This window comes from Dipodomys ordii, unplaced genomic scaffold (assembly GCF_000151885.1).
Source record: "Dipodomys ordii isolate 6190 unplaced genomic scaffold, Dord_2.0 Scaffold7, whole genome shotgun sequence".
Taxonomy (NCBI): Eukaryota; Metazoa; Chordata; class Mammalia; order Rodentia; family Heteromyidae; genus Dipodomys; species Dipodomys ordii.
This window is the reverse complement of record NW_012267223.1, coordinates 6,890,568-6,916,848: the sequence shown is the minus strand read 5'-3', so window position 1 is coordinate 6,916,848 and position 26,281 is coordinate 6,890,568. Positions and strand designations below refer to the sequence as shown.

The following is a 26,281-nucleotide window of genomic DNA, read 5'->3' as shown; positions in this document are numbered from 1 at the left end:
GTAATTCAAAATCTCTTTGGCAAATCAGGGTTGGCACATTAGAATAGAGCTGCTTATCGGCATTCAGTGGGAAGAAAGACTCAGACTTTAAACATCCACTCGTAGGAACACCACCATGTTTTCTAAATGAGAAGGTGTGCACAGCAAACTGGATGTAGGAAGCATATGCTGTGACTGACCCTGTACTGTTGGGATTTCTTAAAGACAGCCAACCGATAAAACAAGAACCATAAAAAGGGAGTTTAAGGAAGTAACAGGATCATGATGAAACCCCTTATTACATTCAATTAAATATAAGCCAATAAAAAGTACCAGAGAGAGAAAGATGGAGTGAGGGAAAAAGTAACAGTCAATCCAGAGCTACCTGCATAAAACTCCAACACTATGCTGTCTCTGGTATTCCAGAACCAGACTGAAGACCAATATAACACAGATAAGATAACTCAGTGAATTCATTCTAAGCACCAATTTCATGCATTAATTATGGATTTGCTCTTTGATATAACACAAGGCATTTCCCTCCCAAGTCTGATAGGAAAAATTACCACCTATATATGTCACATTTATTTTAACAAATGAGATGTGTTAAAAAGTAGAAAGTAAACTGCTAAGTACAAAATGATATTTTAATAATAGATGAACAGAAACATGGAAACAAACAGGTTAAAAATTCTGATATGATACTACAAACGTGATTTTGATCATACCTAACTGATAAAAACGACTCAAAGCAATAACAAGGCATATAATAAAAAAATCACTTGTCTTCCCAATACAACTAATTCTCGACACACACTCAGTGTACACAAATATGGAAATCGGAAATAAAGGGATGCTGAACAAATAACTTGGGCAGACACAAATGAAACCATCCCACTAGTGTGGATGACATGTGCTTTTATGATCTTAAAGTACACTTCAGTATTAAATGCCACCGATTTCACAGCTTTCCTTACAATCTCCAAATCTTCAAACCTGTTGGGAGAAGTCCCCGGCTCAGTCTGGGTAACTGCATCCATCATGCTTTTCCATGCAGTTATCTGCAAACCAAAATCCTCAGTTAGGACTTTTGGATTAAATAGGTCAGTCAATTATAACATGTGTACCAATCTGAAGGAGTTAGGGGTTTAAAACGATATTTGATATTAAACTTTCATCATTTATGCCTAGAAGAGATCATATCTTATCTGTAACAGGCAAACAGCATCCTTTGAAAAGTGAATGATTTACAAGCCAGTTCCTTTTAATTCAGTGCCAAGTAAGTGGTTCAATCTCTCATTGCATTCAAAGTTAAGGTTGTTTGAACTGGAGCAGGTAAATATCATCCATGTCGGTGGTGTCACTGGGAACCTTTGATTAAAAAGGTCTCAGGCATTCCTGAGCACTGTACACTGGGGGCACTGGATCTCGGTGAGTGTTTCGACATCACTGACATCATCAAGCCATTGATCTATTCTGGTCTGGAGAACAGCTCCAAACCCCCAGGGGATAGAGGACTTTGAAGATGTGAGCCATTAAGCAAGAATTGCATCATCTCACAGTCTTAAAGGAAGGGCTGTCTCCATCACCCTGTATATCCAGGCTTCAAGACCACATCTTGCCTGACTGCGCAGGTGAGGCCTCTTCTTGCCACTCCCTGCAGATTCTCTCATCTTGATCTGATGGGACTGACCAAGCCCTGTGATAAACAGAGGTGGGTCACTTCTCAAAGGCAGGCTATTTACTAAGAAAGTGTCTTACTTTCTAAACTGGTTTTGTGTCTAGCCCTTGCATCAAGACTTCAATGTCAATCCAGGGGACTCTCGGGTACAAACAACACAAACTACTAGGAAAGGCCTCTGCTCTGTGGGCCGTACCTTCTCCCTTGATAGGCTGTCAGTTCCTCCTGAAGGATGGATGCTCTCTTCTGCAGAAAATTAACCTAGAAAAGACACCTGGTGTGAGAAAAGGTGAATGTGGCTCAAATGTCAATACTATACATATGGAATGATATGGAATGGTAGGGTTTTATTTAAAGCCAGACAATTCCCTAGATAAAGCTCAGATGATTTGTTCAGTAGCAGTGTTCGTTTTTTTTTTCCCCTCTTCTTTTTGTTGTTTTTAAACAATACCTGGCCACATCCTAGTCCTACTAAAAAAAAAAAAAAAACCCATCAGAGGCTACAGAATGATTTTCTGTACCAGAGAGTCATTTTGATTTGGCCTCTTCCTATCTTTGGGGCCTCTTCTCTCTCTCATGTCCTCGCCCACTGCCACTTTACACACTGTGTTACTCACACTCGGTTGCTGTTGGGCATGGGCAATTTTCTCTCATTGGAATGTTTGGCTAGTTATCTCCGCTTCCTTTTCCTGCTCCTCTGCTCCTCCCACTGCTCGTGCCTGGGTAGCTCTGTGCCAGGCCAGTGTATTCTTGTATTCTGTAATGGCCTCTTTCTCATGCTCTCATGGTTCCATGCTTTCATATTTCTCCTTCAAACCTAAGAGCTCTCTCTCCTGAGGCAGAAATGGCTATCTTTACCTTTGTTTCCTCAGTTTCTTTTATGGGCTGCGCATGTAGCTGCTATTCACTAGCTGTTTAAATGAATGAATGAATGAGTAAAAAGAAAATGACTGCTTTCTGGAAACTCCAATCCATTCTGAGTATTCCCTGAGGTTGGAGAGACAGTATTTTGTAGTGGAAAGAGCTTGAACTTTGCCTGGAGTCCAGCCAATTCCTGGCTTGGCCTCTAGAGCTCTTGGAAAGTTGCTTTGGCTCTTTGATGCCTCATCTGTGAAGTGGGGCTAATGGCAGCTCCTCCCCAGGGCTGTGAGGGCGACTAAAAAGGGTGAACAGACATCGCCATGTGCAGGCCTCATGGCAGGTACCACTCTTACACTTTCTTTCTTGGGGGCTGGGAAACAAGAAACTGGGTTTCCCAGCCTTTTAGACCTTTATAAAGCATTTGATTATTTTGAAGCATACATTTCTATATGATTAAAGACATCTATAAGGCATAAATTAAAAAAAAAAAGCACCTTACACAGCCTAACATAAACAGTTTAGGGTTAACTTATACCATGGTTTAATGTAACCAAGAGTCAGTGACATTTGATCCGTTCAGAATTGTTTACTCTTGCCTCTTTGGTCTGAACGGAAACCATGGCAACGGCTGATTCTGAAGCATAGTTATGCAAGAGTACAGCTGGCAGAAGGAAAAACCGTGCTTGAAGGAGAGCAAAGCAGTCTTCCCAAATGGGCGCCTATCAAAGTGGTTTGCTTATTTGTAATCACACACTGTACTGAATTTTGTCCAATTGTTCAAATGACCCACGGACAATTGATAATTTTGACAGATGCAAGGATTATTCTGCTTCAATTTCCTCCTCCACCCAACACTGTAATAGGAATTCCAGCAATTCTCCTCCCTTCCACCCCCCCAAAATACAGGCACCTGTGCTTTCAAACTGCTCCCTGCTCCATGGCCTGTGACTCCTCCGTGCAGTTGCCAATGCTGAGGCCCTAACACAGCTGGCAGAGCTCTCTCTCTTGGTCAACACCCAGTTTCAGGAGGTGGAAGTGGCTTTTGTTACAGTGAAATGATATGAATGATAACAGAAGCCCTGCAGGTGGGTATCGGATTTCTTCTCCCCACATCCCAAATTAAAAACTCCTCTGAGGGTGTCCCTTCCTGGGCTGATCCTACGGAGGCCCCTATAAAATTAATGGATAAATAGCACCTGCAGGAGGGCTTTTCATGTAAATAAAACTACTTAACCCCTTATGTCAACAGTCTCATCCCCACACTTACGTTTTCTATGCAGGAGTAGACAGAGTGAAACTTCCTACTAGCTATCAAGCCTATAGAAGCCACCAGAGACAGCAGCAGCAGGGTTGATAGAATGAATATCTTGCTTTCACATAAGAGAATTTTTTTTTTTTTTGCAGGGAATAGAAAAGAACAGCTAAAATTGACTTCACACTTCATCTTGTATATTATAAAATGTGAATGGGAACATTAGAGAATTATATTGTTTATTTTATTTGGAAATAAATGGATGGAGCACCTGCTATGTGCCAGGCACAGATCTTGGCATGGCAAAGACAGACAGCCTTTCCCTCGGGAACCTTTGCAGGAGGGGCATGTCTTAAATTTCTCAGTGTACTGAAAATGAGCTTTTGTGGACTCTCTAAGGTGATAGTTGAAAAAAAAAACCCACCTCATTATACCAGCAACACATAGAACATTCACATAACACAGAAATATACAGTTAAAAATGCATCTCTCACATTATTTTTGTGACAGGGTCTTGCTACCTAAAGGCTAGCTTATCTCTCACGTTGTATCTTAATGAGCTATACTAAAAACAACTTTTTTTTTTTTTTTTTTTGCTAGTGCGTGCCTTGAACTCAGGGCCTGGGTACTAAGAAGCTCAAGGCTAGTTCTACCACTTGATACACAGTGCCACTTCCAGCTTCTTCTGAGTAATTTATTAGAGCTAAGAGTCTTACAGACTTTTGGGCTAGCTTTGAACCGCGACCCTCGGATCTTAGTTTCCTAAAATAAAAGGTGCAAGCCACTGGTGCTTGGCAGGACAATTTATTTTAATATTTAACCCAACTGTTTGAATACCTTGCCGTGTTGCCTTGTGCTTAAAATCCATCTTATCCCTAAGAAACAACCATTGAAAATATATCAGAAAAAAATGCTGCTAATTTAATGTTGCTTTTGTTCCCCTGAACCTAGAACATGGAGGAACTGGCCACATGCTGTTTGCAGTGGGATTTTGGACCTGGTAACAAGAACAGAGGGTGATGCTGGAATGGAATGTGACTGAACTCTTTAATTTCAAGGAGGCTTGTGAGAAAACCAAGTTAAAACAAGAGGAAGATTGATTCATGTTGGGTGGTTTGTTATGCTAGGACACCCTATTGATTTCTGTCAACAATTCAGAATCACATTTGATTGAAGTCTTATCTCAGAATGTATACATTGCCTATGTCCTGGGAAATGCCTTGCCTCTAGGAATTACCTGTGACTTTAGGGAGGAAATGGTGTCTTCAAGTTCTTGCCTGAGAGATACTGGCATCAGCCCTTTAAGTTTCAGTTCATATTCTTGTCGTATGTAAGTCATCTGAAATGGAAAAAAGATGATTTTTTAAATTCCAGAAATGATTATTTTGAATCAAAAAAATCCTAAAGTCATCAAAAAGATAAGTTTGCTACGCTTATTGTCAGAAAACAGACAATAAAAATGAAGTAAGAGGAAGAAAAAAGCCACCATCCTTTACCTTGTGACAGACAACCTTAGGGCAGACAACCCTGGTAAAAATACTTTATTTCCTCTTTCATCTCTTTTTCCTTCCTTCCTTCTTTCCTTCCTATCCCTCTCTCTTTTTTTCTCTCTTTCTTTTTTTGTGCTACTTCTGGGGCTTGAACTCAGGGTTTGTGCTCTTGCTCAGCCTTTTCACTAATGGGTGATAGATATTCTACTACTTGAGTCATGCCTCTAGTTATAGCTCTTGGTTAACTGGAGATAAGAATCTTGAGTATTTGTTCACCAGGACTGGCTTTCAACCTCAATCCTCAAATCTCAGTTACCTGAGTAGCCAGGATTATAGGCATGAGCCACTAACACCCATAATACTTAATTTCTTTAAAATTCTTGTTAGCACAATTTGTAGCATCTGGTAAGATACTCATTTTCTCTTCTCCACTCATGAGGGCCACTACTAGGCCAACCTTGCAGCTTTCTCTTGATTAGGACATGGACTCTATCCATACTAAATAGTGACTTGAGGACAACCCGTGGCCTATCTTTGGTTTGATTAAAGCACTGGTAGGTAGCTGGAATGCTCACTGCAATTCAGACAGCTATGAAAATATAGATGATGGAGAATCTGCATAGTTGTGTTTCAAAGCATCTTCAGGTGAATAGGCAGTATATCCTGGTCTTAGATCTCCACCCCATCCCCAACCGGGCCCCTCTTCTGTTCCCAGACCTTCAGAACACAAATAAGGCCTGAGTTCAGCCAGCAAATTTAATTGCTTACTAAAATCCCATGGAAATTGTTTTAGAATATATGTTTTCAATTTTTAGCAAAGTGCTTTTCTAAGACATGCTATAATTTTGTGATTTATATCTAAATCAAAGAGGGAGTAATAAAAATAATCTCCCCCATGGATATAAAAGCTTTACTGATAAAATATATGGGTTTCTCATATCTATTGACTTTTCTCATCTCTTTTGGACTTATTTCCACTAGTTATATCTGCTAGCCAACTCAAAAGCAAATGTAAAACAAATCACATGTTTTATAAATCATATCTTTAGGGCACCATCCATGAAGGGTTCATAGATTATATTAGCTTTTTTTTTTCTACCACTTGATAATAGCTTTGGAATTTTGAGTTCCTGCCCTTTTAAAAAAATGATTCAAGTATGCTTTATTTTTTGCATTTTTATCTGTTAAGAAGATCTGCCCATTGCCTGTATATCTGAAAGAGTGTATGGCTGGGTATAAAAATGATTCATGCTCTTTTTCTAATCTCAAAACTTTGGAGACTTTTTTCCATGTTGAATATGGCTCCTCTGCTTGGCTGTCCATTTGCTCTTTTTTTCCCCTCCAATTTAGTAGCATTCTTGGGAAATGTTTTGGTATTAATTATTCTATATAATTTCTCCTGAGACATTGTATATATATCTTTTCATTTTTAGAATGTTTGAACAGCAGTGTTCTATTACAAGAAAAATTTGTATCTAATATTCATTTTTCTATAGTTGACTTTGAAAATCTCTTAGCACATTTTGTCTATTCCTACTTTTACTTTTTTATTATTTTATATTTTAAGCTCATTCTGTGTTTTTTACAACAGCCTCAATCCATATTTCCTTAGATATTCTCTGATATGATTTTCTATTTTTTCTCCTATGAGATTTCAATATTAGTAATGTTTTGATTTTTGTCTACTATTTTCCTAAGCTCTTGGAAATAAATGTTCATCTTTTCTGTTAACTTATATCATCTTCACACACACACACACACACACACACACACAACCTTTGCAGGTGCTCTGACACTGTGAACAACTGTTTGCTATAAAAAAACTTGGAACCCTGCCCCTGTTTCTTGGGTAATTTTCCAGTTGATAAATGTTCTTTCTTTGTTTCTTGCTTATATTCTTTTCTTCTCTTTTAATTAAGCTAAGAGCTATTCTAGATCCTATTTTGTACAAAAAGTTTTTAGGGGAATCATTTTTAATGAAATATTGGTTGCCAATATTTGCTATTTGGTGAATATTGGGTTAGGAGAGTAAACTAGGGTTATGTCAAAGCAATGATTTGGTTTTGTTAACTTTAATACCCTTTATCCAAATTTCATTTGTTCTGGTGGCAAGTCTCTCTCAGTTTTCAAGGACTTTGAGGATCTCAGCTAAGATTTAAGCTTCTTGGTTGATGTCCAGTTTCTTTTGATTTTGATTCCCATCTTACCTACATCTTATGCTTCTCTCTTCTAGGAGGCTGGGCTGTAGAGAGGAGGAAACTATGAGGGACAAAGTTTTCTTTGACCACTACTATCCCACTTTTAAAATTCAGTATGCTACATCGCCAATGATCACCGAGGACCCATATGTTTCTCCTTCTTGTCTACCACTTTACCATTAGGTGATTTCAGTGAGTTTGAGCACACTTAAAATGAGCCCCTAGAAAATATGAAATTACATCACCTAGGAGTGAAACATCAATTAGGGAAATTAATACTATCTGAATTATTAAGACTGAATCCTGATTCTAAAAGCATATCAAACAGAATCTGGTTACTTTAATAAAATTATGGAAAAACTTACACCATTTGCTATTACTATGTTGAGCATAGCATATTCTATGCACTTTAAATTAATTTTTTATTTTTTTGTTGGTCGTGGGGCTTGAACTCTGGGTTTGGGCGTTGTTCTTGTGCTCTTCAGCTCAAGGCGAGTGCTTACCACTTGAGCCACAGTGCCACATCTGGTTTTCTAGTGGTTTATTGGAGATAAGAGTCTCGCAGATTTTCCTGCCTGGACTGGCTTTGAACCGTGATTCTCAGAGCTCAGCCTCTTGAGTACCTAGGATCACAGGCGTGAGCCACCAGCGCCCGGCTCTAAATGATTATTTTTATCCACTAAATTCTACTTTCTCAGTTCAGTTCTTCCAAATGCTGGGGAGGTTCTTCTTCCTCAAAAAAAGAGGAATGTCATCAACGCAACTGATGAGAACAGCCTCATCTACCATCCCCTAAAGTTTCCCCACAGCACCAGAGGGAACAGGATGTGCAACTACTGCCCTTCCAGGACTCTAGCCAGTCAGTGGTCTCTTCTTTCCTCTTTTCCTCCTGTCCCCTCTTTCTGTCCCTCCCTCCCTCCTTCCCTTCCTTCCTTCTTTCTTTCTTTCCTTATCTTCCTTCTACCCCTTTCTTTCCTTTCTTTCTTTTCTTTCTTTCTCTTTCTTTCTCTTTTTCTTTCTTTCTTTCTTTCTTTCTTTCTTTCTTTCTTTCTTTGTGTCAACAACAATATACTTGCTTCCAGAATAGTTCATATTCTTTCCCATGGCTTTAAAATTTTAACTTAATAAGGATTTAAATTTAATTAGGGATTTAACTAAGGCAAATTAAAAAAAATCTATACAAATGCAATGTACCTATTGATCTAAGTGTTCACAAATTTCTCAAATAAGCACACATTTTAAAGCCCCAAAGAAGTGAAAAGGACATATCTAAGTTTGTCAAATGGCAAAAGGATAAAAGAGAAGTAAAGAATCAGCTTCCATTTCTTCATATCACTCTTGACCCACTGCTGTTGTGCTACTTTCTATGGTCCTTAAGAAAAACAGAGCATCAGTATCAACTGCCATACTCCTGAAATGCCCCTTTTTATTCCCAAAGCTCTTGCCAAATCAAGGGTCACCGAAAGTGGATCATTTTCATAAGGACTAACTGGAGAGCCTGTGATTCTCTCTCACAAGTATAGGGAATTGAGGCACCTAATATTATCTAGAATAGAACCTGCTTCCTGTCAGGTATTCTCTGGAATGCTGGTCATTCAAGGACAAAGCCAAGTCATGCTAATTATGTACTGCTTCAATAGACTAACCTTTAAAGCACTTCTTCCTGTTATAATTGGGGTGGTAAAGAAGCATGGGGGAGATGACAAGTGCATGATGTGTAGAGGAGAAGGCACCATGTACCTGACATCCAGTGTGATGTTGTGAATAAACTCTACTGGCCAGACACTGAGAGAAAGGTACTCTTGGTCCAGCCTGTCACTACCTGGATATCAGTGTTGTAGACACCGGTACTGCTCAAAACCTTCCCATAGGTAAATTCTTTATTAGTAATTTTTCAAAGAACATACCTTGCATGCCACCCCTGGGTGTTATCTTTGGTCTCGTGACAACCTATTCTACTGCCTCAGTGCAAGTGGGTTGTGGATGAAATCCCTACTACATGGGATGTATTGGAGAGAAGATAATAAGGGGGTGATGACCTGTACCTATAGACTAATCTCAAACCTACTTATACCACTCTCCTTCCTGCCTTCCCAAATCCCCCACACTCCCCATGTCAATTACAGAACCATCTAGCCTTATAACAGACAGAGAAGCAAGAGGAAATGGAATTAATCTAAGCAGTAGGCTTGAAACACATATAATGCCTTTGATTAAATAAACTTTTACACAAAAATCTATTTCATTACTGAAGTTTAATATTAAATTTCCTTAACATGTAGCATTCTATTTTATTGATGAGTGATACCTGTTAACTACCAAAGCTTAAAAAGGCTGCTTTGGCTTAGAGTCTGGAAAGGACAGAACTATCACGGCTCATATTTCCATCCCACTCTTTACTCCTACCACTCTCATAAAAGATCACACCAAATCAGATATCTGCTTCTTTTTCCCCACCATGCATATTCCTCTCTACTTTCCTTCATCTATTTCCTTTAGCAAAGTCAAATTAGAAAACCAGGACACCATAACAAGGAATGACATTTCTGTAATGTAATTAGCCTCCTAGAAGCTGAGTGGGGGGTGTTTTATAACATGGCAAACATGTGAACAAAAATAGCTGTGTTCTGCCTAAGGCAACAGGGCCTGCCCTGGGAGTCAGGCATGGTACGGGTGATATTTCCTTAATTTTTAGGATGGACTATGAAGATTGAGAGCAATTCTAACTGAATTTCTTGTTGCATTCAAGTATATCAGACAGATACAATTTGCATAAATTAGACACAATAAATGTATAGACTGTGTAGATTTGAACCCAGAGACTTCCTAGAGAGAAAACTTTAAAGCAATGGGAAATGTAGACCTTGTAAATGTTTTATTTTATTAAAAATATAGAAGGGAAAACAAAAATATACTTCGTGTTGTTATTTGAAGTCTACTCTATCAATTGGTCACATCAATATGCCAGAACTTGTTAAATATGTAAACCTTTTATTTATAGTAAAACAAAAATAGAGACAATGTAAAAAGAGGGCCACAAACATAAATTACTTTATTGTAAGCTCCAATGTCCCAAATAATGACCACTTCTGAAGAGATGAGGAGACACTACTGTACCCACCACTGGTCCCTACTGTAGGGGTTGTTTATATATCTCTGTGTCATCATCTATTGTTGTATCCTGAGGTAAAGGCAAAGCAATTCAGGAAAATGTCTGTGCAAGATATTACTTTACAAAACCCAGCGAGCACTTTGGGGGTCAGTTCAGTATAGGAAAGGGAACTAAGAATTCCATTGATGCTTATGGTTTGTGTTTTTTTTAGCGGGGGAGGGGGTGGAGTGGGGGGGGTCGGTCCTGGGGCTTGAACTCAGGGCCTAGGCACTGTCCCTGGGCTTCTTTTTGCTCAAGGTTAGCACTCTACCACTTGAACTGCAATTCCACCAATGTTTTTTTTCAATAGTTTACTGGAGATAAGGTGTCTCACAGACTTTCCTGCTGGAGCTGGCAACAAACCACAATCCTCAGATCTTAATCTCCTTTGTAGCTATGATTACAGGTGTAAGCCACTGGTGCCCAGCTTCCTTGATGCTCATCTTTTAATTAAAAAAATTTTTTTTTTTTTTTTTTTACTTAGCCAATGGTACTCTCTCAGTCTGGAGTATCTTGATTTTGCACATAGGCTGTGGCAATATTGATATATTGGGAGAATTGTTTCACTTTTAAATCAGAGTTAAATCCCTGGCTGTGGTTGAGGCAGTGCACTCTGTGGCCTCCATCCATTCCTCACCTCTTGTCACACCGGAGTCCTCTTGTTGCCTGAGCACCTGTTTTCTTTCTTTCTTTTCTTTTTTTTTTTTGCCAGTTCTGGAGTTTGAACTCAGGGCCTGGGTACTGTCCCTGAGCCTCTCTGTGCTCAAGGCTAGCACTCTACCACTTGAGCCATTTCTGGCTTTTTCTGTTTATGTGGTACTGAGGAATTGAACCCAGGGCTTCATGCATACTAGGTAAGTACTCTACCACTAAGCCACAGTCCCAGCCCTTCTTTCAATTCTTTTCTCAGATGTCCTGTGCTTTTCTCTCACAGATGCCTTTTTCACTGCAGCACTGAATACTGGGGGCTCCTTTCTGAACTTGTGTTAGAGAGGCTGCAAACCTGGATTCTACTTCAGGCTAGCAACAGTTTCCAACAGTAAGAACAGGAACCATACCAACCTGTCCTCCTAGCTAACACTCAGGCTCCTGCCATATTTCTGACTGGGAGTACTTGAAGAATTTTAAGTTCCTGTTATCCTCAAAGAGCTTTGCTTCCCAGATGCTCTGGGAAGTGTATGGGCTAGGACCACCCATACACTAGTAGCTTTACTCTCAGTAGCTTTACTTTTGCTCACCACTCTAGGCTCTACTGTTCCAGCCCACAGAAATATCCAATTTGCTGTGATACCAAATATATCCTTTTATTTTTCTCTTTTTTTCTGTATTATCAGTCATTAGTAAATGTTTAGAGAGGAGAGGGTCTTATTATATCATATGACATAATAGAGCAATCTTGTACCAAAGGGTAGACAAAAGAGTTTTAACTTAATACAGAAAAGCATTTTAGCTCCAGATCCTGGAGTTGTAGCTGGGTTGTCACCCCAAACCATATACTCCAGGAAGGTTACTTTCTATGTGCTTCCATTTTCTTGTCAGAAAATGAGAATGATAACTTTTTAAGAAGTTATATATAACTTATACAACAGTGAACATATGTATGTATGTATGTGTGCATGCATGTATGTTATGTATATATGTATGTATGCATGTATATGTGTATTTACTTATTTATGCCAGTCCTGGGGCCTGAACTTAGGGCCTGTGCACTGTCTCAGAGCCTTTTCTTTTTTTCCCCCTCAAGGCTCAAGCTTTACCATTTAAGCCACAGCTCCAATTCCAGCTTTTTTGGTACTGAATTGGAGATAAGAATCTTATGGACTTCTTTTGCCCTGGCTGGCTTTGAACCACAATTCTCAGATCTCATCCTCCTAAGTTTCTAGGATTGCAGGCATGACTTTATTTTATTTGTATATTTTGAGGCTATGCAGCCCAAGCTAAACTCAAACTCAAAAGCCCCCTGCCTCAGCCTCCTATATGCTGTCTACAAGTGACAGTCAGTATGTCATATCACTTAATGGAGAATATATATATTTCCCTGTATAAGTATGAACACATGTATTATAAATTTTATTTTCCTTAGCCAATCCTCTAACATTTTTTCATTATTTCTAATTATTTCTAGTGCTCTAAATCCTTATATTGTATCATGTATATTTATGATTGATTTGTAGATTCCATTTCAACCTCTTTTTGTGTGTTTGAGTACCTACGAAAAGTACATAATGACAAAAATTATGAATTCTGAATTTTTTTTCTGTACTGGGGTTTGAACTCAGGACTTTGTGCTTACTTGGCTTGCTTGCTTAGCTGGCACTCATACCACTTGAACCACACCTCCAGTCTAGCTTTATCAGTGGTTAGTTTGGAGATGGAGTCTTGAGGACTTTTCTTCCCAGGCTGGCTTTAAATCCTACCTCCTGCAGCTAGGATTATAGTCATGAGCCACCAATGCCTGGTGAAAATCAATTTTAAGTGAATTTGTATTTTACAATTAGGAACAGTCTACTATGTACATTTGAAAAACAACAGCTCTTATTTATCCAGTCTATTAACAATGATGTGCGTTCTTAGTTTGGGCTGCTATGCCAAATAGTATAGACTGAGGGTGGGGGTGGTTAACAAACTGTTTTTCTCAGTTCTGTAGTCTGTATGCCATCGTGGTCAGGTGCTTAATTATGTGGTTATATTCTCATATGGTGTTTCCTTGTGTGTTCTTGCAGAGTGCACTCTGCTTTCTCCCCATGTTACAAGTACCACTGTGGGGACTTCAGCCCAGGATCTCATCTAGACCCAAGCAATCCTCCCAAATGGATTAGGGAGGGATTAGGACTTCAGAATAAATGCAGGTAGATGTGGACATGTGGATTCAGTCCATAGCAGAATGTGTGTGTGTGTGTGTGTGTGTGTGTGTGTGTGTGTGTGTGTGTATGGATTGAGGGATGGATGGATTTTCCCAGATCCTCTGACACATAGGTAGATCATTATACTAAGCATCTTGATTTTAAAAAAGCATCTTGATTCAAAACTCTTCTTCCAATTTCTAAATTTTTACCAGGTAGAAACATATGGACAGGTTAAGATAACTTCACAGATAGTTCTACTCATTGTGGACAAGTTTATTCAGAACCTACCCTTCCACTACCTGGCTTAACTGAATGCTATGAAGCAAATGGAGTTTGACTGGTAAGTTTGACTGGGGGGCGGGACAGGGGGAAACAGAGGGGAGGGAGAATAAGAGGAAACTTTGGTTGGTAGTATATCTTGTGCTTTGAAGGGGACATGGATGGGCACTATAGGTGGTCTGAAGTGGAGAGCATCAAAAGACCACTGGATTTACGGAAGGCTGGGAAGGGTGGATTGTGACTGGGAAGGAGCAGGGCACAAGGTAGGAGATTTGAGGCTGGGGTAATCAGATATAAACAGAAATGTGTAGAATGGTCTTGTGGGACTGGTTTTTGTGTAGCAAAAATTTGCATTGTATGTTAGGGAAGTTAGTATATAGAACTTAGGACTCTGATTTTCTAGTTTGAAGAATAAAAATGAAGGAAATAGCAGTAAAATGTGTTGCAAAAAAATCTGCAATGCAGCTGAGAAAAATGCACTTCCTCCTAAGACATGTCATCTTTATTGAGGTTAAGGTATTCGGTGTTGCCACAGCAACTGCCAAGAAAGATCCATTTTTAGGAAGGGTGCTCTGCAGAATAGCTTGCATAGTTTGAATCACAAACATAAGGGGAAAATATAAAGTAATTATAATTTTCTTAACCACCTTTAAAATACTCATTTCCCCTCTTTATTCACTATGGTTTTCCTACAGCTCTTTATTCTCACTGGTGCGCCCGAGGGTGCAGCTCAGTGTGCAGCTCACAAAGTCCCCCCTCTCCTGCCCAGCAGGGCTAGTTTCTACCATGAGGGAGGGAAGCTAGGGACACTTCCCTCCCCCACCCTGGCAAGTGGGTCGCTGAGAAGCCAGGCAGCTTCCCACCTCTGTTGTTTAAAAGATGGCATGTACTCGTTTCTGGGGACAGTTGCATTTTAAGGAAAGGAACACTACTCTGGTCCTTTGGGGAAAGTGATGGCTTCTGAATGAGAGAGTGGTTTGAATCTAGCACATTAATTAGATTTAGATGCCATAAATCCAGCTATACCAAAAAGAAAATAAAGGTATGGTGAGGCTACTTACAGAGATTAACATTCATAGAAAAGATAATCACAGGCCAGAAAATGATCTGACTATGTTCATGAATCAAAAGATTTAGAGGTCTAATAAGATTATTAGCGTTTTTTATGTGCAGCAAATGTGTAAATATAAAAACTTTGAACAACATAACCTGTATACTTTACTACTTGATGGAGATGGAAAAGCTAAAGGCATATTATCAAACTCCTACAAATAAATTAGAACTTAGGCAGCGTATTTCACATGATACATATAGTGGATTATTCACTCACCAGAGTTAAGTCAGCATGACTCTAGCACCCACTCATCACTCTTTTGGTAGCTGGAGTCCACATCTCTTCCACTCCATCCCACGTGAGGGCCAGCAGTGCAGTCTGGTCAGGATCTAAGTCAGACATCATGGTCCCTGTGCCATGATTGCTTTGGTGTCCACATAACCAGTGTCACTGGGCAACAAGAGACAGAGACTCTCTTCTCTATTGAACTTTTCCCCAGTGGATGTCATTCTGAAACTGTCACAGATATCTTACTACCATGGAGTGAAAAACAGAACAAGAATAGGGAATCTAGGGAAAACCAGCTAAGAATTGGACAGAGAAACCAGACTTTTTATGAGATTGCACCTGATGTTATCCCTGTCCTGAGATTTTTTTTTTGCAGTAGTTTCTGTCACTTGTGACCCAACTGTCTAAATCAAGCAATGCAAAGTAAGCAAAATATTAATTTGCATTAATGTATGTTGTATCCTTGGCTCAGGGGTCAGCAAACATCAGATTTCAGACAAACATGACTGACTGTGCATTTATCTATGACTGCATTCTAGTGAAGTAGTCATGACAGAGACCTTATAGTCTTACAGACCCTCTAAGTCCTAAAACATTTGCAGTTTGGTTCTTTAGAGAAACTTGACTGCTTAGAATTGTGTGTGTCACAGGTAGGGGTGCCTGCTGCAGACCTGCATGGTATTGGCATACGGTGGCAATTCAACAAATATTTGCTACTGAACAAATCCAGAGCCCACAACTTTGGTGAGAAGTCAGTCTTTATCTTAAAATAACAGGGTTTTCAGAAAGTCTAGAGTAAATTAATCACAAAGGCTTTTCCTAAATACAAAGAGCAGATTCTGTCATCGTGGAATTGCAGTTCTTAATCAGCATGGTGGCTATTAATAAGTAGGCCAGCTTCAAAGCTGAGAAAGTTGGAGGCAAACACCAGGGCCTACAGTGCTGCTGAGATCAAAAGGGATCTTGGAGCTTCACCCGAAGGCGGGGAGTTTGTTTCATCCCCGCTGTCTCCTTTTCCATACTGCGTCCTCTTTACTCACTATCAGACTTGCTATAGAGTTGTGATAGCAAATGACCCAGGCCTTTCTTTCTTCTGAAACTAAATGCCAAAAAAAAAATCTTTTTATTTTTAACCTACTGCTTGTTTCTAATGTCCGCCATCAAATATCATTCCTGGTGTTTTTTCATTGCTTAGGTTGACACATTGCATACATGCCTTCCAACAAGGGCTGATACAGGTCTCCAGGAGCAGAGGAGCACAGCAGTTCTGCAGGCATGGCACAAGGAAGGCTGAGTGTGGAACATCTGAGCAGGCACACTGCAAAGCACAGACACTTGGAAGGCCAAGTCTATATGAGTTAGAAGGAAGTCCCTTCTGTAGTTTGTAAAAGGGTTTGGAGGAAATAAAACCCGTAGGAGGGACACAGTGGTTTACTCTTCTGTTTATAATGCCTGATCTTCCTCTCAAAAAGAGGGTGACTAGCCCTTTTATGGTGGGGCTAGACTTCATGAAGAGGTCATTGTACTGGGGATGGGGCAGAAGAACCTTGAGATTTTTTAAAATTGATTTTGTTAAAGAACTCAAGAAGATTTAAAGATGAGGCTGGTTTCAGTAAGGTGAAGGGAAATTTGGAATCCCTCTGATAATTACTTTCTGTGCACTGAAGTCAGGTTGGATCACTTGGCATATAGAAATGCACAGAAAATATTGAATAAATGGTGAACAAAGTTGAATAGATAAGTGGGGCCTTGAAAGGGCAGTAAAGGTCATGCCAACATGTTTAGATTTAATGTAGTAAAAAACAGAAAACAAAGGAAAACCCCATTTATGAACACCTAGCCCAGGCTCGGTACTGTATTAAGCTCTTGCCATATGCTGTGGAGATTTTATATTTAATCCTTACATAAAATCCAGCAGATATGTTTACTCATACCTCATTCATAGAGGAGGAAGAAATCTCATAATAAGTAATTTCTAGAACCAAGATTGAAACCTGACATCTAATCTTACACTATCCTTTTGACTGGGAAGTGAAGGAGAGGAGAGGATTAATCTGTAGTAGAGGGAATAGACATTGGCTGTTGTTGGAATGACCTAGGGAGAATGAGGCATTCCTACTGCAAAGGGTCACTTCTAAGATGGCCATACAATAGAAGAGGACAATGACTGACTTGCAGAGTAGAAGTGAGAAGGGTGAAAGGAGGATTTATACCTGAAGCCATATGCCTAGAGGGAGGGTAATGGGTAGAAGGAGTGGACCTGGTGTGGGTAGGAGAGAGGTATGATTTTGACTTGGATTTACTTAGTGTGAGGCACTAGGGAGACATCCCTGAGGAACTCCAGGAGTAGAGTTCAGGAGGAAAGCCAAGAATGGAGACCCCAAAACCAGCCAAAAGAGTTGAGGGACATGCGGTGTGAAGGGGGAAGAAGAAAATGAAATTTCCCTTAAGTCATCACTCAATCCAAAAGGCACTTCCACCTTTTGCATGAAAAAGTGGAAAGAGGGAAAGACCAGAAATGGCCAGAGAGGAAGATGAACTCAGAGAATGGGGTGCCATGGGTCCCCCAGGGAAAGGAAGCAGGTGAGAGAGGGCTGCTGCAGAGAGGCCAAGGGAAATAAGCAAGAAGATCAGTCTCTACCATTTCCCTTGACCACTGTTGCCATAGAGAAAATGGAGCAATCCTGAGAGTTTGTTAGTCATAGGAGAATTTGGTGAGCGAACACCATCACATATTAAGGGAATTTAACACAGAATTATTTTCTTGACAAAACTTAAAAGCAAAACTTAAAATGTCATTCAAAATATTTGATTTAGTCAGAGATTTCTGACTTGGTTTGAAGGCTTTTTTTTTTTTTTTCAAAAGAGGCAAGCTACGACTGCTCTTTCCTTTCTGAGCACTTAAACTCTTGACAATTATAAATAAGTTAAACCTCTCCCTCAAAGTACCAATTATCTACTTAGGTTTGAGAAGGCAGGTCTTTCCAGACATGGCATCCTATACAAAACACAAAACAGGAAGACAAAGGTGGCCATTGTCTTACTGATGCACCCAGGGTTTACTTAGGCAGCTCCAATTAACACTAACAAGGATTTTGTGTGTGAATCCCCTTACCTCCCTACTGATGGGAACTGAGACCCCACAATCTAACAGCAAAAAATTTCAAAACACTATTATAGTCACTGACTAAATTCATGACATATGTATGCATATATATATGAAAGAAAAGAGATTTTTAATTAGTGTATATTAATTATACAGAGGAATTTCATTATGGTATTTCCATATACGCACATAATATACTTTGATCAAATTCACTCTATTACTTTTTCTTATCCTCCTGCACTCCTTTATTAAACAATTATTTTTGGTGCTACTGGTTTTTTTATTGTTGTTTCAATTTTTGGTGCCTGTTCTGGCGCTTGAAGTCAGGGCCTGAGTACTGTCCCTGAGCTATTGGGCTCAAGGATAGTGATCTACTTCTAGAGCCACAGCTCCACTTCTGGCTTTTTGGTGGTTAACTGGAGATAAGAGTCCCCTAAACTTTCCTGCACAGGCTGGCTTCAAACCTTGATCTTTAGGTCTCAGCCTCCTGAGTAGCTAGGATTACAGGTGTGACCCACCAGCAGGCATGAATACCTCCAGCATTTTTGGAGCTGATAATTTTTTTTTTTTTTGTCTGTCGTGGAGCTTGAACTTGGCCTGGGTGCTGCCCCTCAGCTCTTCGGCTCAAGGTGAGCGCTCTATCACTTGAGCCACAGCGCCACTTCCGGTTTTCTGGTGGTTTATTAGAGATAAGAGTCTCATGGACTTTACTGCCCATGCTGGCTTTGAACTGTGATTCTCAGATCTCAGCCTCTTGAGTAGTTAAGGATTACGGGCATGAGCCACCAGTACCAGGCAGAAAAGAGATTTTTACTGAATCAAAAGCTAAGAAGTCTACCATTATCAAAAGACTTCAATTTAGGCTTATTCTTTTTGCATGTGATATAAAAAGGGAGAGGCTGTTAATATGTAACTGCCATGTAAAAGGCTGATGAAGGGAACATGAGGTTTCTCAGTAGGATTGTGGAGGTCTAAAAATAGGGATTTTTTGGTAGATGGAGAAGAGAGAGAAGGTATTGCTAGTAGAGTAAGAGTGAAGTGTGGAGATGACTAGGGCATGCTTAGGGATGGTCCTGTGGTTGGGTGTGGGTGGAGGTCATGGGTGGGTGAGGGGGGTGATGCAGTTAGGGTCTGTGGGTAATGCCAAGGCATTCAGACTATAGTCTGAGACGGTGGGAGGACTGTGACTAATTTACCCTGATTTCCATTAAAGGAAGAGAAGCCTGATGTAGCTGTCCTGCTTCTAGCTTTTTCTTCTTCAATTCATCTCCACACAGTCATCTTATTTTTTTTGTTTCTAACATTGTAGATCTGACCATCCTGTTCCCCCCTCTCCCCTGTATTCCCATATAAAAAGCACTTTGATGGTTTCTTCTACCCGTAGATCAATGAGACATTTCCCTCCTTTGCACAGATCATGTAAGATCTGTCTCATAATGATTCTAGCCTTGCTTTCCAGGGCTCTGTGCTCCAGTAACAACCTGGCATTTCCCCTCAAGTCTTACACCATTTTGTGACTTGACCCTTTGCGTGTATTATATTGTGCCTCTTCTGGGCCTTTCCTTCCTCCAAAGTGCCTGGAGAATTACCTGCCTGCTCATGGGTATGCTCTCTAGTACACCTTTCCCAGGCTTCTTGGCAAAGAAGTCCTTCCCTGCACTCAGATGCAGTGCTTTGCTCACTGAATGGTCACTCTTTTCATGAAGAAGAGTGTTGACATTTACTGAGTTTTCCTGAGGCACCTTACTGTATTCCTTTGTGTGTGTTTCACTGCATCTTCCCAACCATGGCACTTTTTATAGCTATCAACGTAAGAAGAAATAGGCTTGGAGAAGTTACTGTCTTATTCATAGTCACTCAGCTATCGAGTGCTTAAGTACAACCTGTATCTAGGTCTTCCTTATCCTAAGGCCTCTGTTTTTACTTCATTACCACATAATTTTATAATTATTGATTTGCATACTGCTTTTGTCTATTAGACTGTGGGGTCCCTGGAGGTAAGTTCTCTTTAACTGGAGATGGATGTTATTTAAGAAGTAAATAAGATTAAATCATTATTTCTTTGAAGTTGGACAGTATTATCTGGATTGTTTTTGCCAGGTATAAGCATTTCTGCCTTTTAAGGGCTGTGCAGGAGGCAAATCAAACCCAGCCATGCAAATCTGGCTTCTTTAACCACTGCTATAGGTGAGATGGAACTTCTTTTGAAAGAGGTTGAAGTGTACTTAGAATCACATGAAAGTACAGTTTCCATTAGAAAGCAGTTTCAGGCGAGTATCTTTATAAAAGGAAGTGTAAACTGGGTGCTGGTCGCTCACACCTGTAATCCTAGCTACTCAGGAGGCTAAGATCTGAGAATTGTGTTTGGAAGCCAGCCTGGGCAGGAAACCCTCTCTTATCTCCAATAAACTACTCAAAAAAGCTGGAAGTAGTGCAGTACCTTGAGCAAAAGAAGCTCAGAGACAGCGCCCATGCCCAACTGTATTTTGAGACAATGGACACAGGACCAGCAAAAACAAAAGGGCGGGGGGGGGGGTAGTGTATGTCCTGACTTAGACAAAACCAAGGTAGCCTTTCTAACTATACTGGGAAGGGTGATAGTTCTGTTAAGACTGAGCAAGAGGCTTCATCTTCTAGTTCATGGTCTAATCTTTTTTTCATTACTATTTTCACTAGTGTGCTCTTTTAGGAATGTCTCGGTGCATTCTTTATAAAACTGTTGCCCAGATCTTTTTTTAAAAAACACATCAAACCAACAAAGGTCAAATAAAGAGCAGGCAGATTTTGTTCTTTCAGTTGAAGGCATTTCTTTAATATTAAAAATGTACTGAAACTTAGAAACATATTCTAATGATGTCTGAAAAGAATTCATGCTACAGAGTAAAAAGGCAAAGAAAAAAGCTCTCCACCATCACTGGGGCTGAGGGGCCCAGGGATCCTCATGGGAACAGCTTTTTACTTAACTTCAAGGGCAGAGGAAATTCACTATTTAAAAGTTGAAAAAAAATGTCTTAAACACTGTCATTTTTCATGTTTATTGACCCATATGGTAAAGTATATTATGGCGAAAATTTTTAACTATCTCACTTTTAAGTGAAAACAAGAAGGATGTCTTTTCTTATTCAGACAGGACTTCAGGTTTGTTTTTATTTAATTCCGGTCATCACAGGCTGCTATCAGGAGAGTTTTTCTGTGTAGCTAGAATGCTCCAATCGGCAACTTTAGATATCATGCCAATTTCATTTCTTTTCTTTATGTTGCTCATGTATTTAAAACCAAAGGTAGAAGCAGAAAAGTGCTAAGATCTGGGGGAGAAAATACTATTTCATCTTGCATTAACGTTTTCTCCAGCTTTGAGAAGATCTTTTTTTCCTCTTTGCTTTTGATGAAATAAATTAATCTTCCTCCTGGCCTTAAGAAGAATTTAGAAACCAAGATAGGTCAACCCAAGCCCCTGTATTAAAAAGTGGTTTATGTGATCGTTGTCATGTCCAGTAATCCCAGAAATGTGAGTTGTAACGTGAACTTGGATAAACTGTACTTTAAATGTCCCTTAAGGTAAAGTAAATGTTTGAAGAAATGGGAACTTTCAGAAGACTTGTATCAGATTTTTAATTTAGCCTACAAATGGTATAGCTTGTCTTAGTTTGGGGGTCACAGATGGTAGCTGGAAGAAGTGTGGGAAAGAAGCAAGGGTGGCTACTACTGTGAGTGGACAAAGATCAGGCGTGGGGTAGGGCATAGTGGCTGGTCTCTGGAGGCTTACAACCACACCTCTGGGCTTTGGAGAGCCCTCTGCTTCTTAATTTAAATTATTCAAAGCCGGAGGGATGGTAGAGATTGGTGGGTAGTCATCTGAAGCTGCCCCAAGGAGGCTATCCCAGATGGACATAGAACAGGACACCTGTATTTCACGTTCTGATCCATGCTGAACGCCTGGGTTGCCTAGAGCTAGGATGGCCAGAGCACAAAGGGAGAATAAGATCCTATCTTTAAGAAATTCAGTTTCACTATAAAACAAAACTAGCATACAAAGCTTATATATCCAGCTATGAAGAAATGGTGCAAATATAATGGAAAGTTGTTGGAACGAAAGTCTTTGTGCCTGGAATTGTGTGGCGGGTCTGTGGGGAGAGTTGAGTCTTGAGTTGAGATCTTGAAGATGAGTAGCAAGTTGGATGGTAAAAAAAAGTCTGCGTGGGGACTGGGAAGGTGGCTCAGTGGTAGAGCGCTTGCCTTGCATGCATGAGGCCCTGAGTTCGATTCCTCAGCACCACATAAGAAAAAAGAAAAAAGCCGGAAGTGGCACTGTGGCTCAAGTGGTAGAGGGCTAGCCTTGAGCCGAAGAGCTGAGGGACAGCGCCCAGGCCCAGAGTTCAGGCCCCACAACCAGACCCCCCCAAAAAAAAAAGTCTGCATGAAAGAGACAGTGCGTTACAAGGCACAAATGAGTAGAAAATCTGAGAGTTCACTTAGCTGAAGGCCTGATTGTAGATACCAGAAGATGCATAGAAATAATACACCCAATGAATCCAGATGGAAGGGAACCTTGAAAGTCTGGTAGTCAGATGAGTGAGTGGGAGCCAATCACCTGGGAAGGGGAATAACGTGATAAGTACTATTTAGGAAGATTACTCAAGAGGGAGAGGCATTTCATCCAAATCCAAGGTGCTTAGGATTCAAAGATGGCAGTGGGGAAAAGGAACAGATGAAGAGAACTAAAGGGATATTTTGGAAGGAGAAGTAACATATCTTGGTGATGTAATGCTTATAAAGTCCAAGCCTATGAGTTTCCAGCAGAGGCAAGGACCTGACCCTGGCAAGGACTCAGTATCCCCACTGATCCATCTCTAAGCCTTTGGCTTCTTGGTTCCAAACTATTTTCACTGGCATATGTTACTATAACAATATGTCATAAACTGGGGCAAATTAAATTATATGAAGAAGTATTTTTCACTGTTCTGTGGAGCCTGGAAAGTCCTAGATAAGTGAGAGCCTGGTGGATTTGGGTGAGGGCTCTCCTAATGTGCAGATGGCTGCCTTCTTGTATCTTTGTGTGTCAGAGAAAGCAGGATTTCTCTTATGTCACCTCGTGTAAAGGTGCTATCTCCTCATAAAGCCTCCCCTTCCCCCAGTCTAATCACCACTAAACACAATCACACTGGAAGTGTAGAATTAAACAAATATATATTTTAAATGATGTACTTTCAGCCCACAGTACCATTTTGATTTTGATCTTTTCGGTTTCTGTGCTAGACAGCCTGGCTGTACTGTTTTGCTGGCATTTCTTCAGTGCCAAGACGATACAGGTAAGGATGAAAGTACACAGCAGCGTCAGTCCTGCTGCTGGAGACCATGGGCTCTCCTTACGACTGTAGACCTGGTGTCTAGCTGCCTCAGAATCCCTGATGTCTGTCTTCTTGAATCTAGGTCCTGTGAATGACCTCTCCTGCCTACTGCTCCAAGTCCCTGTTAGCATTAGAGCTCAATGCCAGCAAATTATGGTCTTACAACTTCTGTAGATCTTTCTCTTTTCTGATGACTTAAACCTGGAAACATAAGCCCAGCAACTGACAGCAGTCATCTGGCAACTTCGAGGGGTAACTTACAAAGGAGCCAAAAAGGAGGAAGCAAAGTTAAGGAATGGAGTTTTTTTTAGAAGTCCCATAAAGCCAATATTAATTCTCAGATACATGAACCAGAAAGCTCTTCTTATTGTTTAAAGCAATTTGAGATTCAACAGTAGTGTCCAAGGGGCTTAGACAAGTCAGTTTAATGTTGCCATATCCTACTGGCTGGAATGGATTGCTGTGTTTGATATGTGCCTAGATCCTGAAGGCCACTTCCACATCTCCCAATGCCTACTTAACTACTCATTTGTATTGAAACTCTGGTCACTAAATACCCTCTAGATTCCCAAAAGGTCTCTTGTGACTTTTACCTAGACTTCATATTACTGGGTCTTTTGAGGGCAACCCCAAAACAGCTACCTGGTGCTTCATCCAGAGGCTCATCGTTTGCTGTCGTAGAAAATCAACAACAATATACAGTGTTTTGGTATAGCCAACTACAAGATCGTGCTCAGTGGACTTTCTCCATTGCCAGTGAAAAAGTTTCTGGCATGTAAACGACCGTCTTATGGAAACCTGCATATTTGACAAGCCATTTTGGCTACTGATCTGCTGCCCATGGCTGACCCTAGTATAATTTAGGGCCCAATATCCTCTGTGGTTGGCAAAGCTCTTGGCAATACTTAGGCAACACACAGAAAATAACTTACACAAAGATGAGGGGCTTAGTTATTTGTTGCATCTTAATTGATGCAAGCTATCAGAATAATAATGACAAGGAACAAGTACAAATCAGTAAGGCAACGGGAGTGTTTAAAGGACAGAGCTACTTTAATCTCCTAAAAACAAAACCAAATTGCTTTGCAAAAGAAATTACAATAGTTAGCTTTTGTTTTTCCTAAAAAAGCACTAATAAGCTCAATTTATAATTAAGGTTAAAGAGTACTTCACTTTTGAGCTATTGTAACTCAGTCCACCTTCTTTTTGAAGTAGGATGCTTTGGCAAGGCAGACCCAAGGTACTCTAGCTTCTTTGTATTTTTCTCCATTAGTCTAGATTTTATATGAATGATAAACTATGGCTAATTCCTTCTGCTTGGATCCTTTAGGATATTATTTAAACACTAGTATCTGGCATAGGGAAAGTTAATGTTTTGCATTTCCCATTCCTGGAAAGACACAGAGAGTGGGGGGGGGGCATGCTGCTGGCCCTTGGGGCGTGGTGCTGGTGGGGCTGGCTCCTTGGGTATAAAGTACACCACAGTGCTCCCTTTTATAAAGGGAGGGATTAGTGCCACCTTCTTTGTGGCAATGTCATGACCTCTATAATGCTTCTTAAACTGAGTACAATGAGGGACCCACCAAGCCTTAACACATGATTTAAATCCCATCTGACAGCACTTAAATCCACAAGTCCAGAAGGCTAATGGTTGAACAAGCTTGGGAAAAATGTCCAGCCAAGATAGAAGCCTGATGAAATACAGAGTCACAACTTCAGGGCAGTGTGATAGGGGAATAAGACATTTTCTAGGCTAGTATCTGTTAAAAGATGGTTGTAAATTGTGAGCCTCCCATAAATATTAGAAAGTGTTTCATATATATTTTGCTTGATCTTCCATAACTTATTATATTAAGAATATGCTCTGACAAATACACACCAACATATAAATGCCTGTTGAGAGGAGTCTCAGAGAGACTATATGTTAGCAGCAACATTCTTGTAGGGTAGTTATTTTAAATTTTAAATTTCTCACATTTACTCAGATAAAAATGGAAATGTGATTAAAATCTATGTTTGTATATGGAGGATAAGCTTTGCATGCTATTCATAGGGAGACTCCCCCATTTTCATAGGGGGACTCCCCGTTTTAACAAACTAAAAGTTGATGAAAGAGCTGCTTTAAAAAAAGGCTTTTTAACGTGTAAACAATTCATACACTGGAAATATTTATGCCTTGTTCACTGACTAATCCCCAGAGCCCTTCAGGTATGCTGACTTGTTTAATATACATGTGAAGCCTTTGGTGCTAAGTCAGGAACTTTCTACCCACATCTAAGAGACCTTATTACCCCAATGACTTGTACTTCAGCATTTTTCTTTTCATAACTCAGATCCCCCACCTGGAAAATCCTCTGTTTGTAGTTTAACACTAAAAGGCTGTACAATTCATAACCACAGGGACAGAGAAGGCAGAGAACACGCCAAGACACATGACTAGGGATGACTTTTGGGAAGCAACGCTTCTGGATTACCCCATCTGAGGGGATGAAGGTGCTCTCTGACAAGAACCCCAACTTAGGTAAACTTTCCCTTCTTCCCTGGGGTGAAGTACAGAGTCTCCTTTTCTCTCCATTTCAGCTAAAATGTGGGAAGTTTTTATTCTTTCAACTCAGCAATACTGGTAAAAGCTAGTGCCACTGTTTTGTCCAAAGACAGATTTCCACAGGCTCTCTCTCTGACTGCCAGGCCAGCACCACAAACACCCACAAATGACTTTTCTCTGGTACCTCTGGGCTTCTTGGTCCT

The 26,281-nt window shown here is 40.2% G+C and overlaps 1 protein-coding gene across 1 annotated transcript in view; it reads right to left on the bottom strand.

Annotated features, from left to right (window-relative positions):
* Window positions 1-884: 884 nt before the first annotated feature.
* Cep112 (centrosomal protein 112kDa) overlaps window positions 885-26,281 on the bottom strand; it is a 338,584-nt gene continuing 313,187 nt past the window's right edge. The window contains exons 25-27 of the mRNA XM_013008835.1: window positions 5,011-5,112; window positions 1,857-1,921; window positions 885-1,040 (exon numbers count right to left, since the gene is read on the bottom strand). Coding sequence (XP_012864289.1) covers window positions 1,037-1,040; window positions 1,857-1,921; window positions 5,011-5,112 — 171 coding nt within the window. The 3' untranslated portion in view covers window positions 885-1,036. The remainder of the gene's footprint in view (window positions 1,041-1,856; window positions 1,922-5,010; window positions 5,113-26,281) is intronic.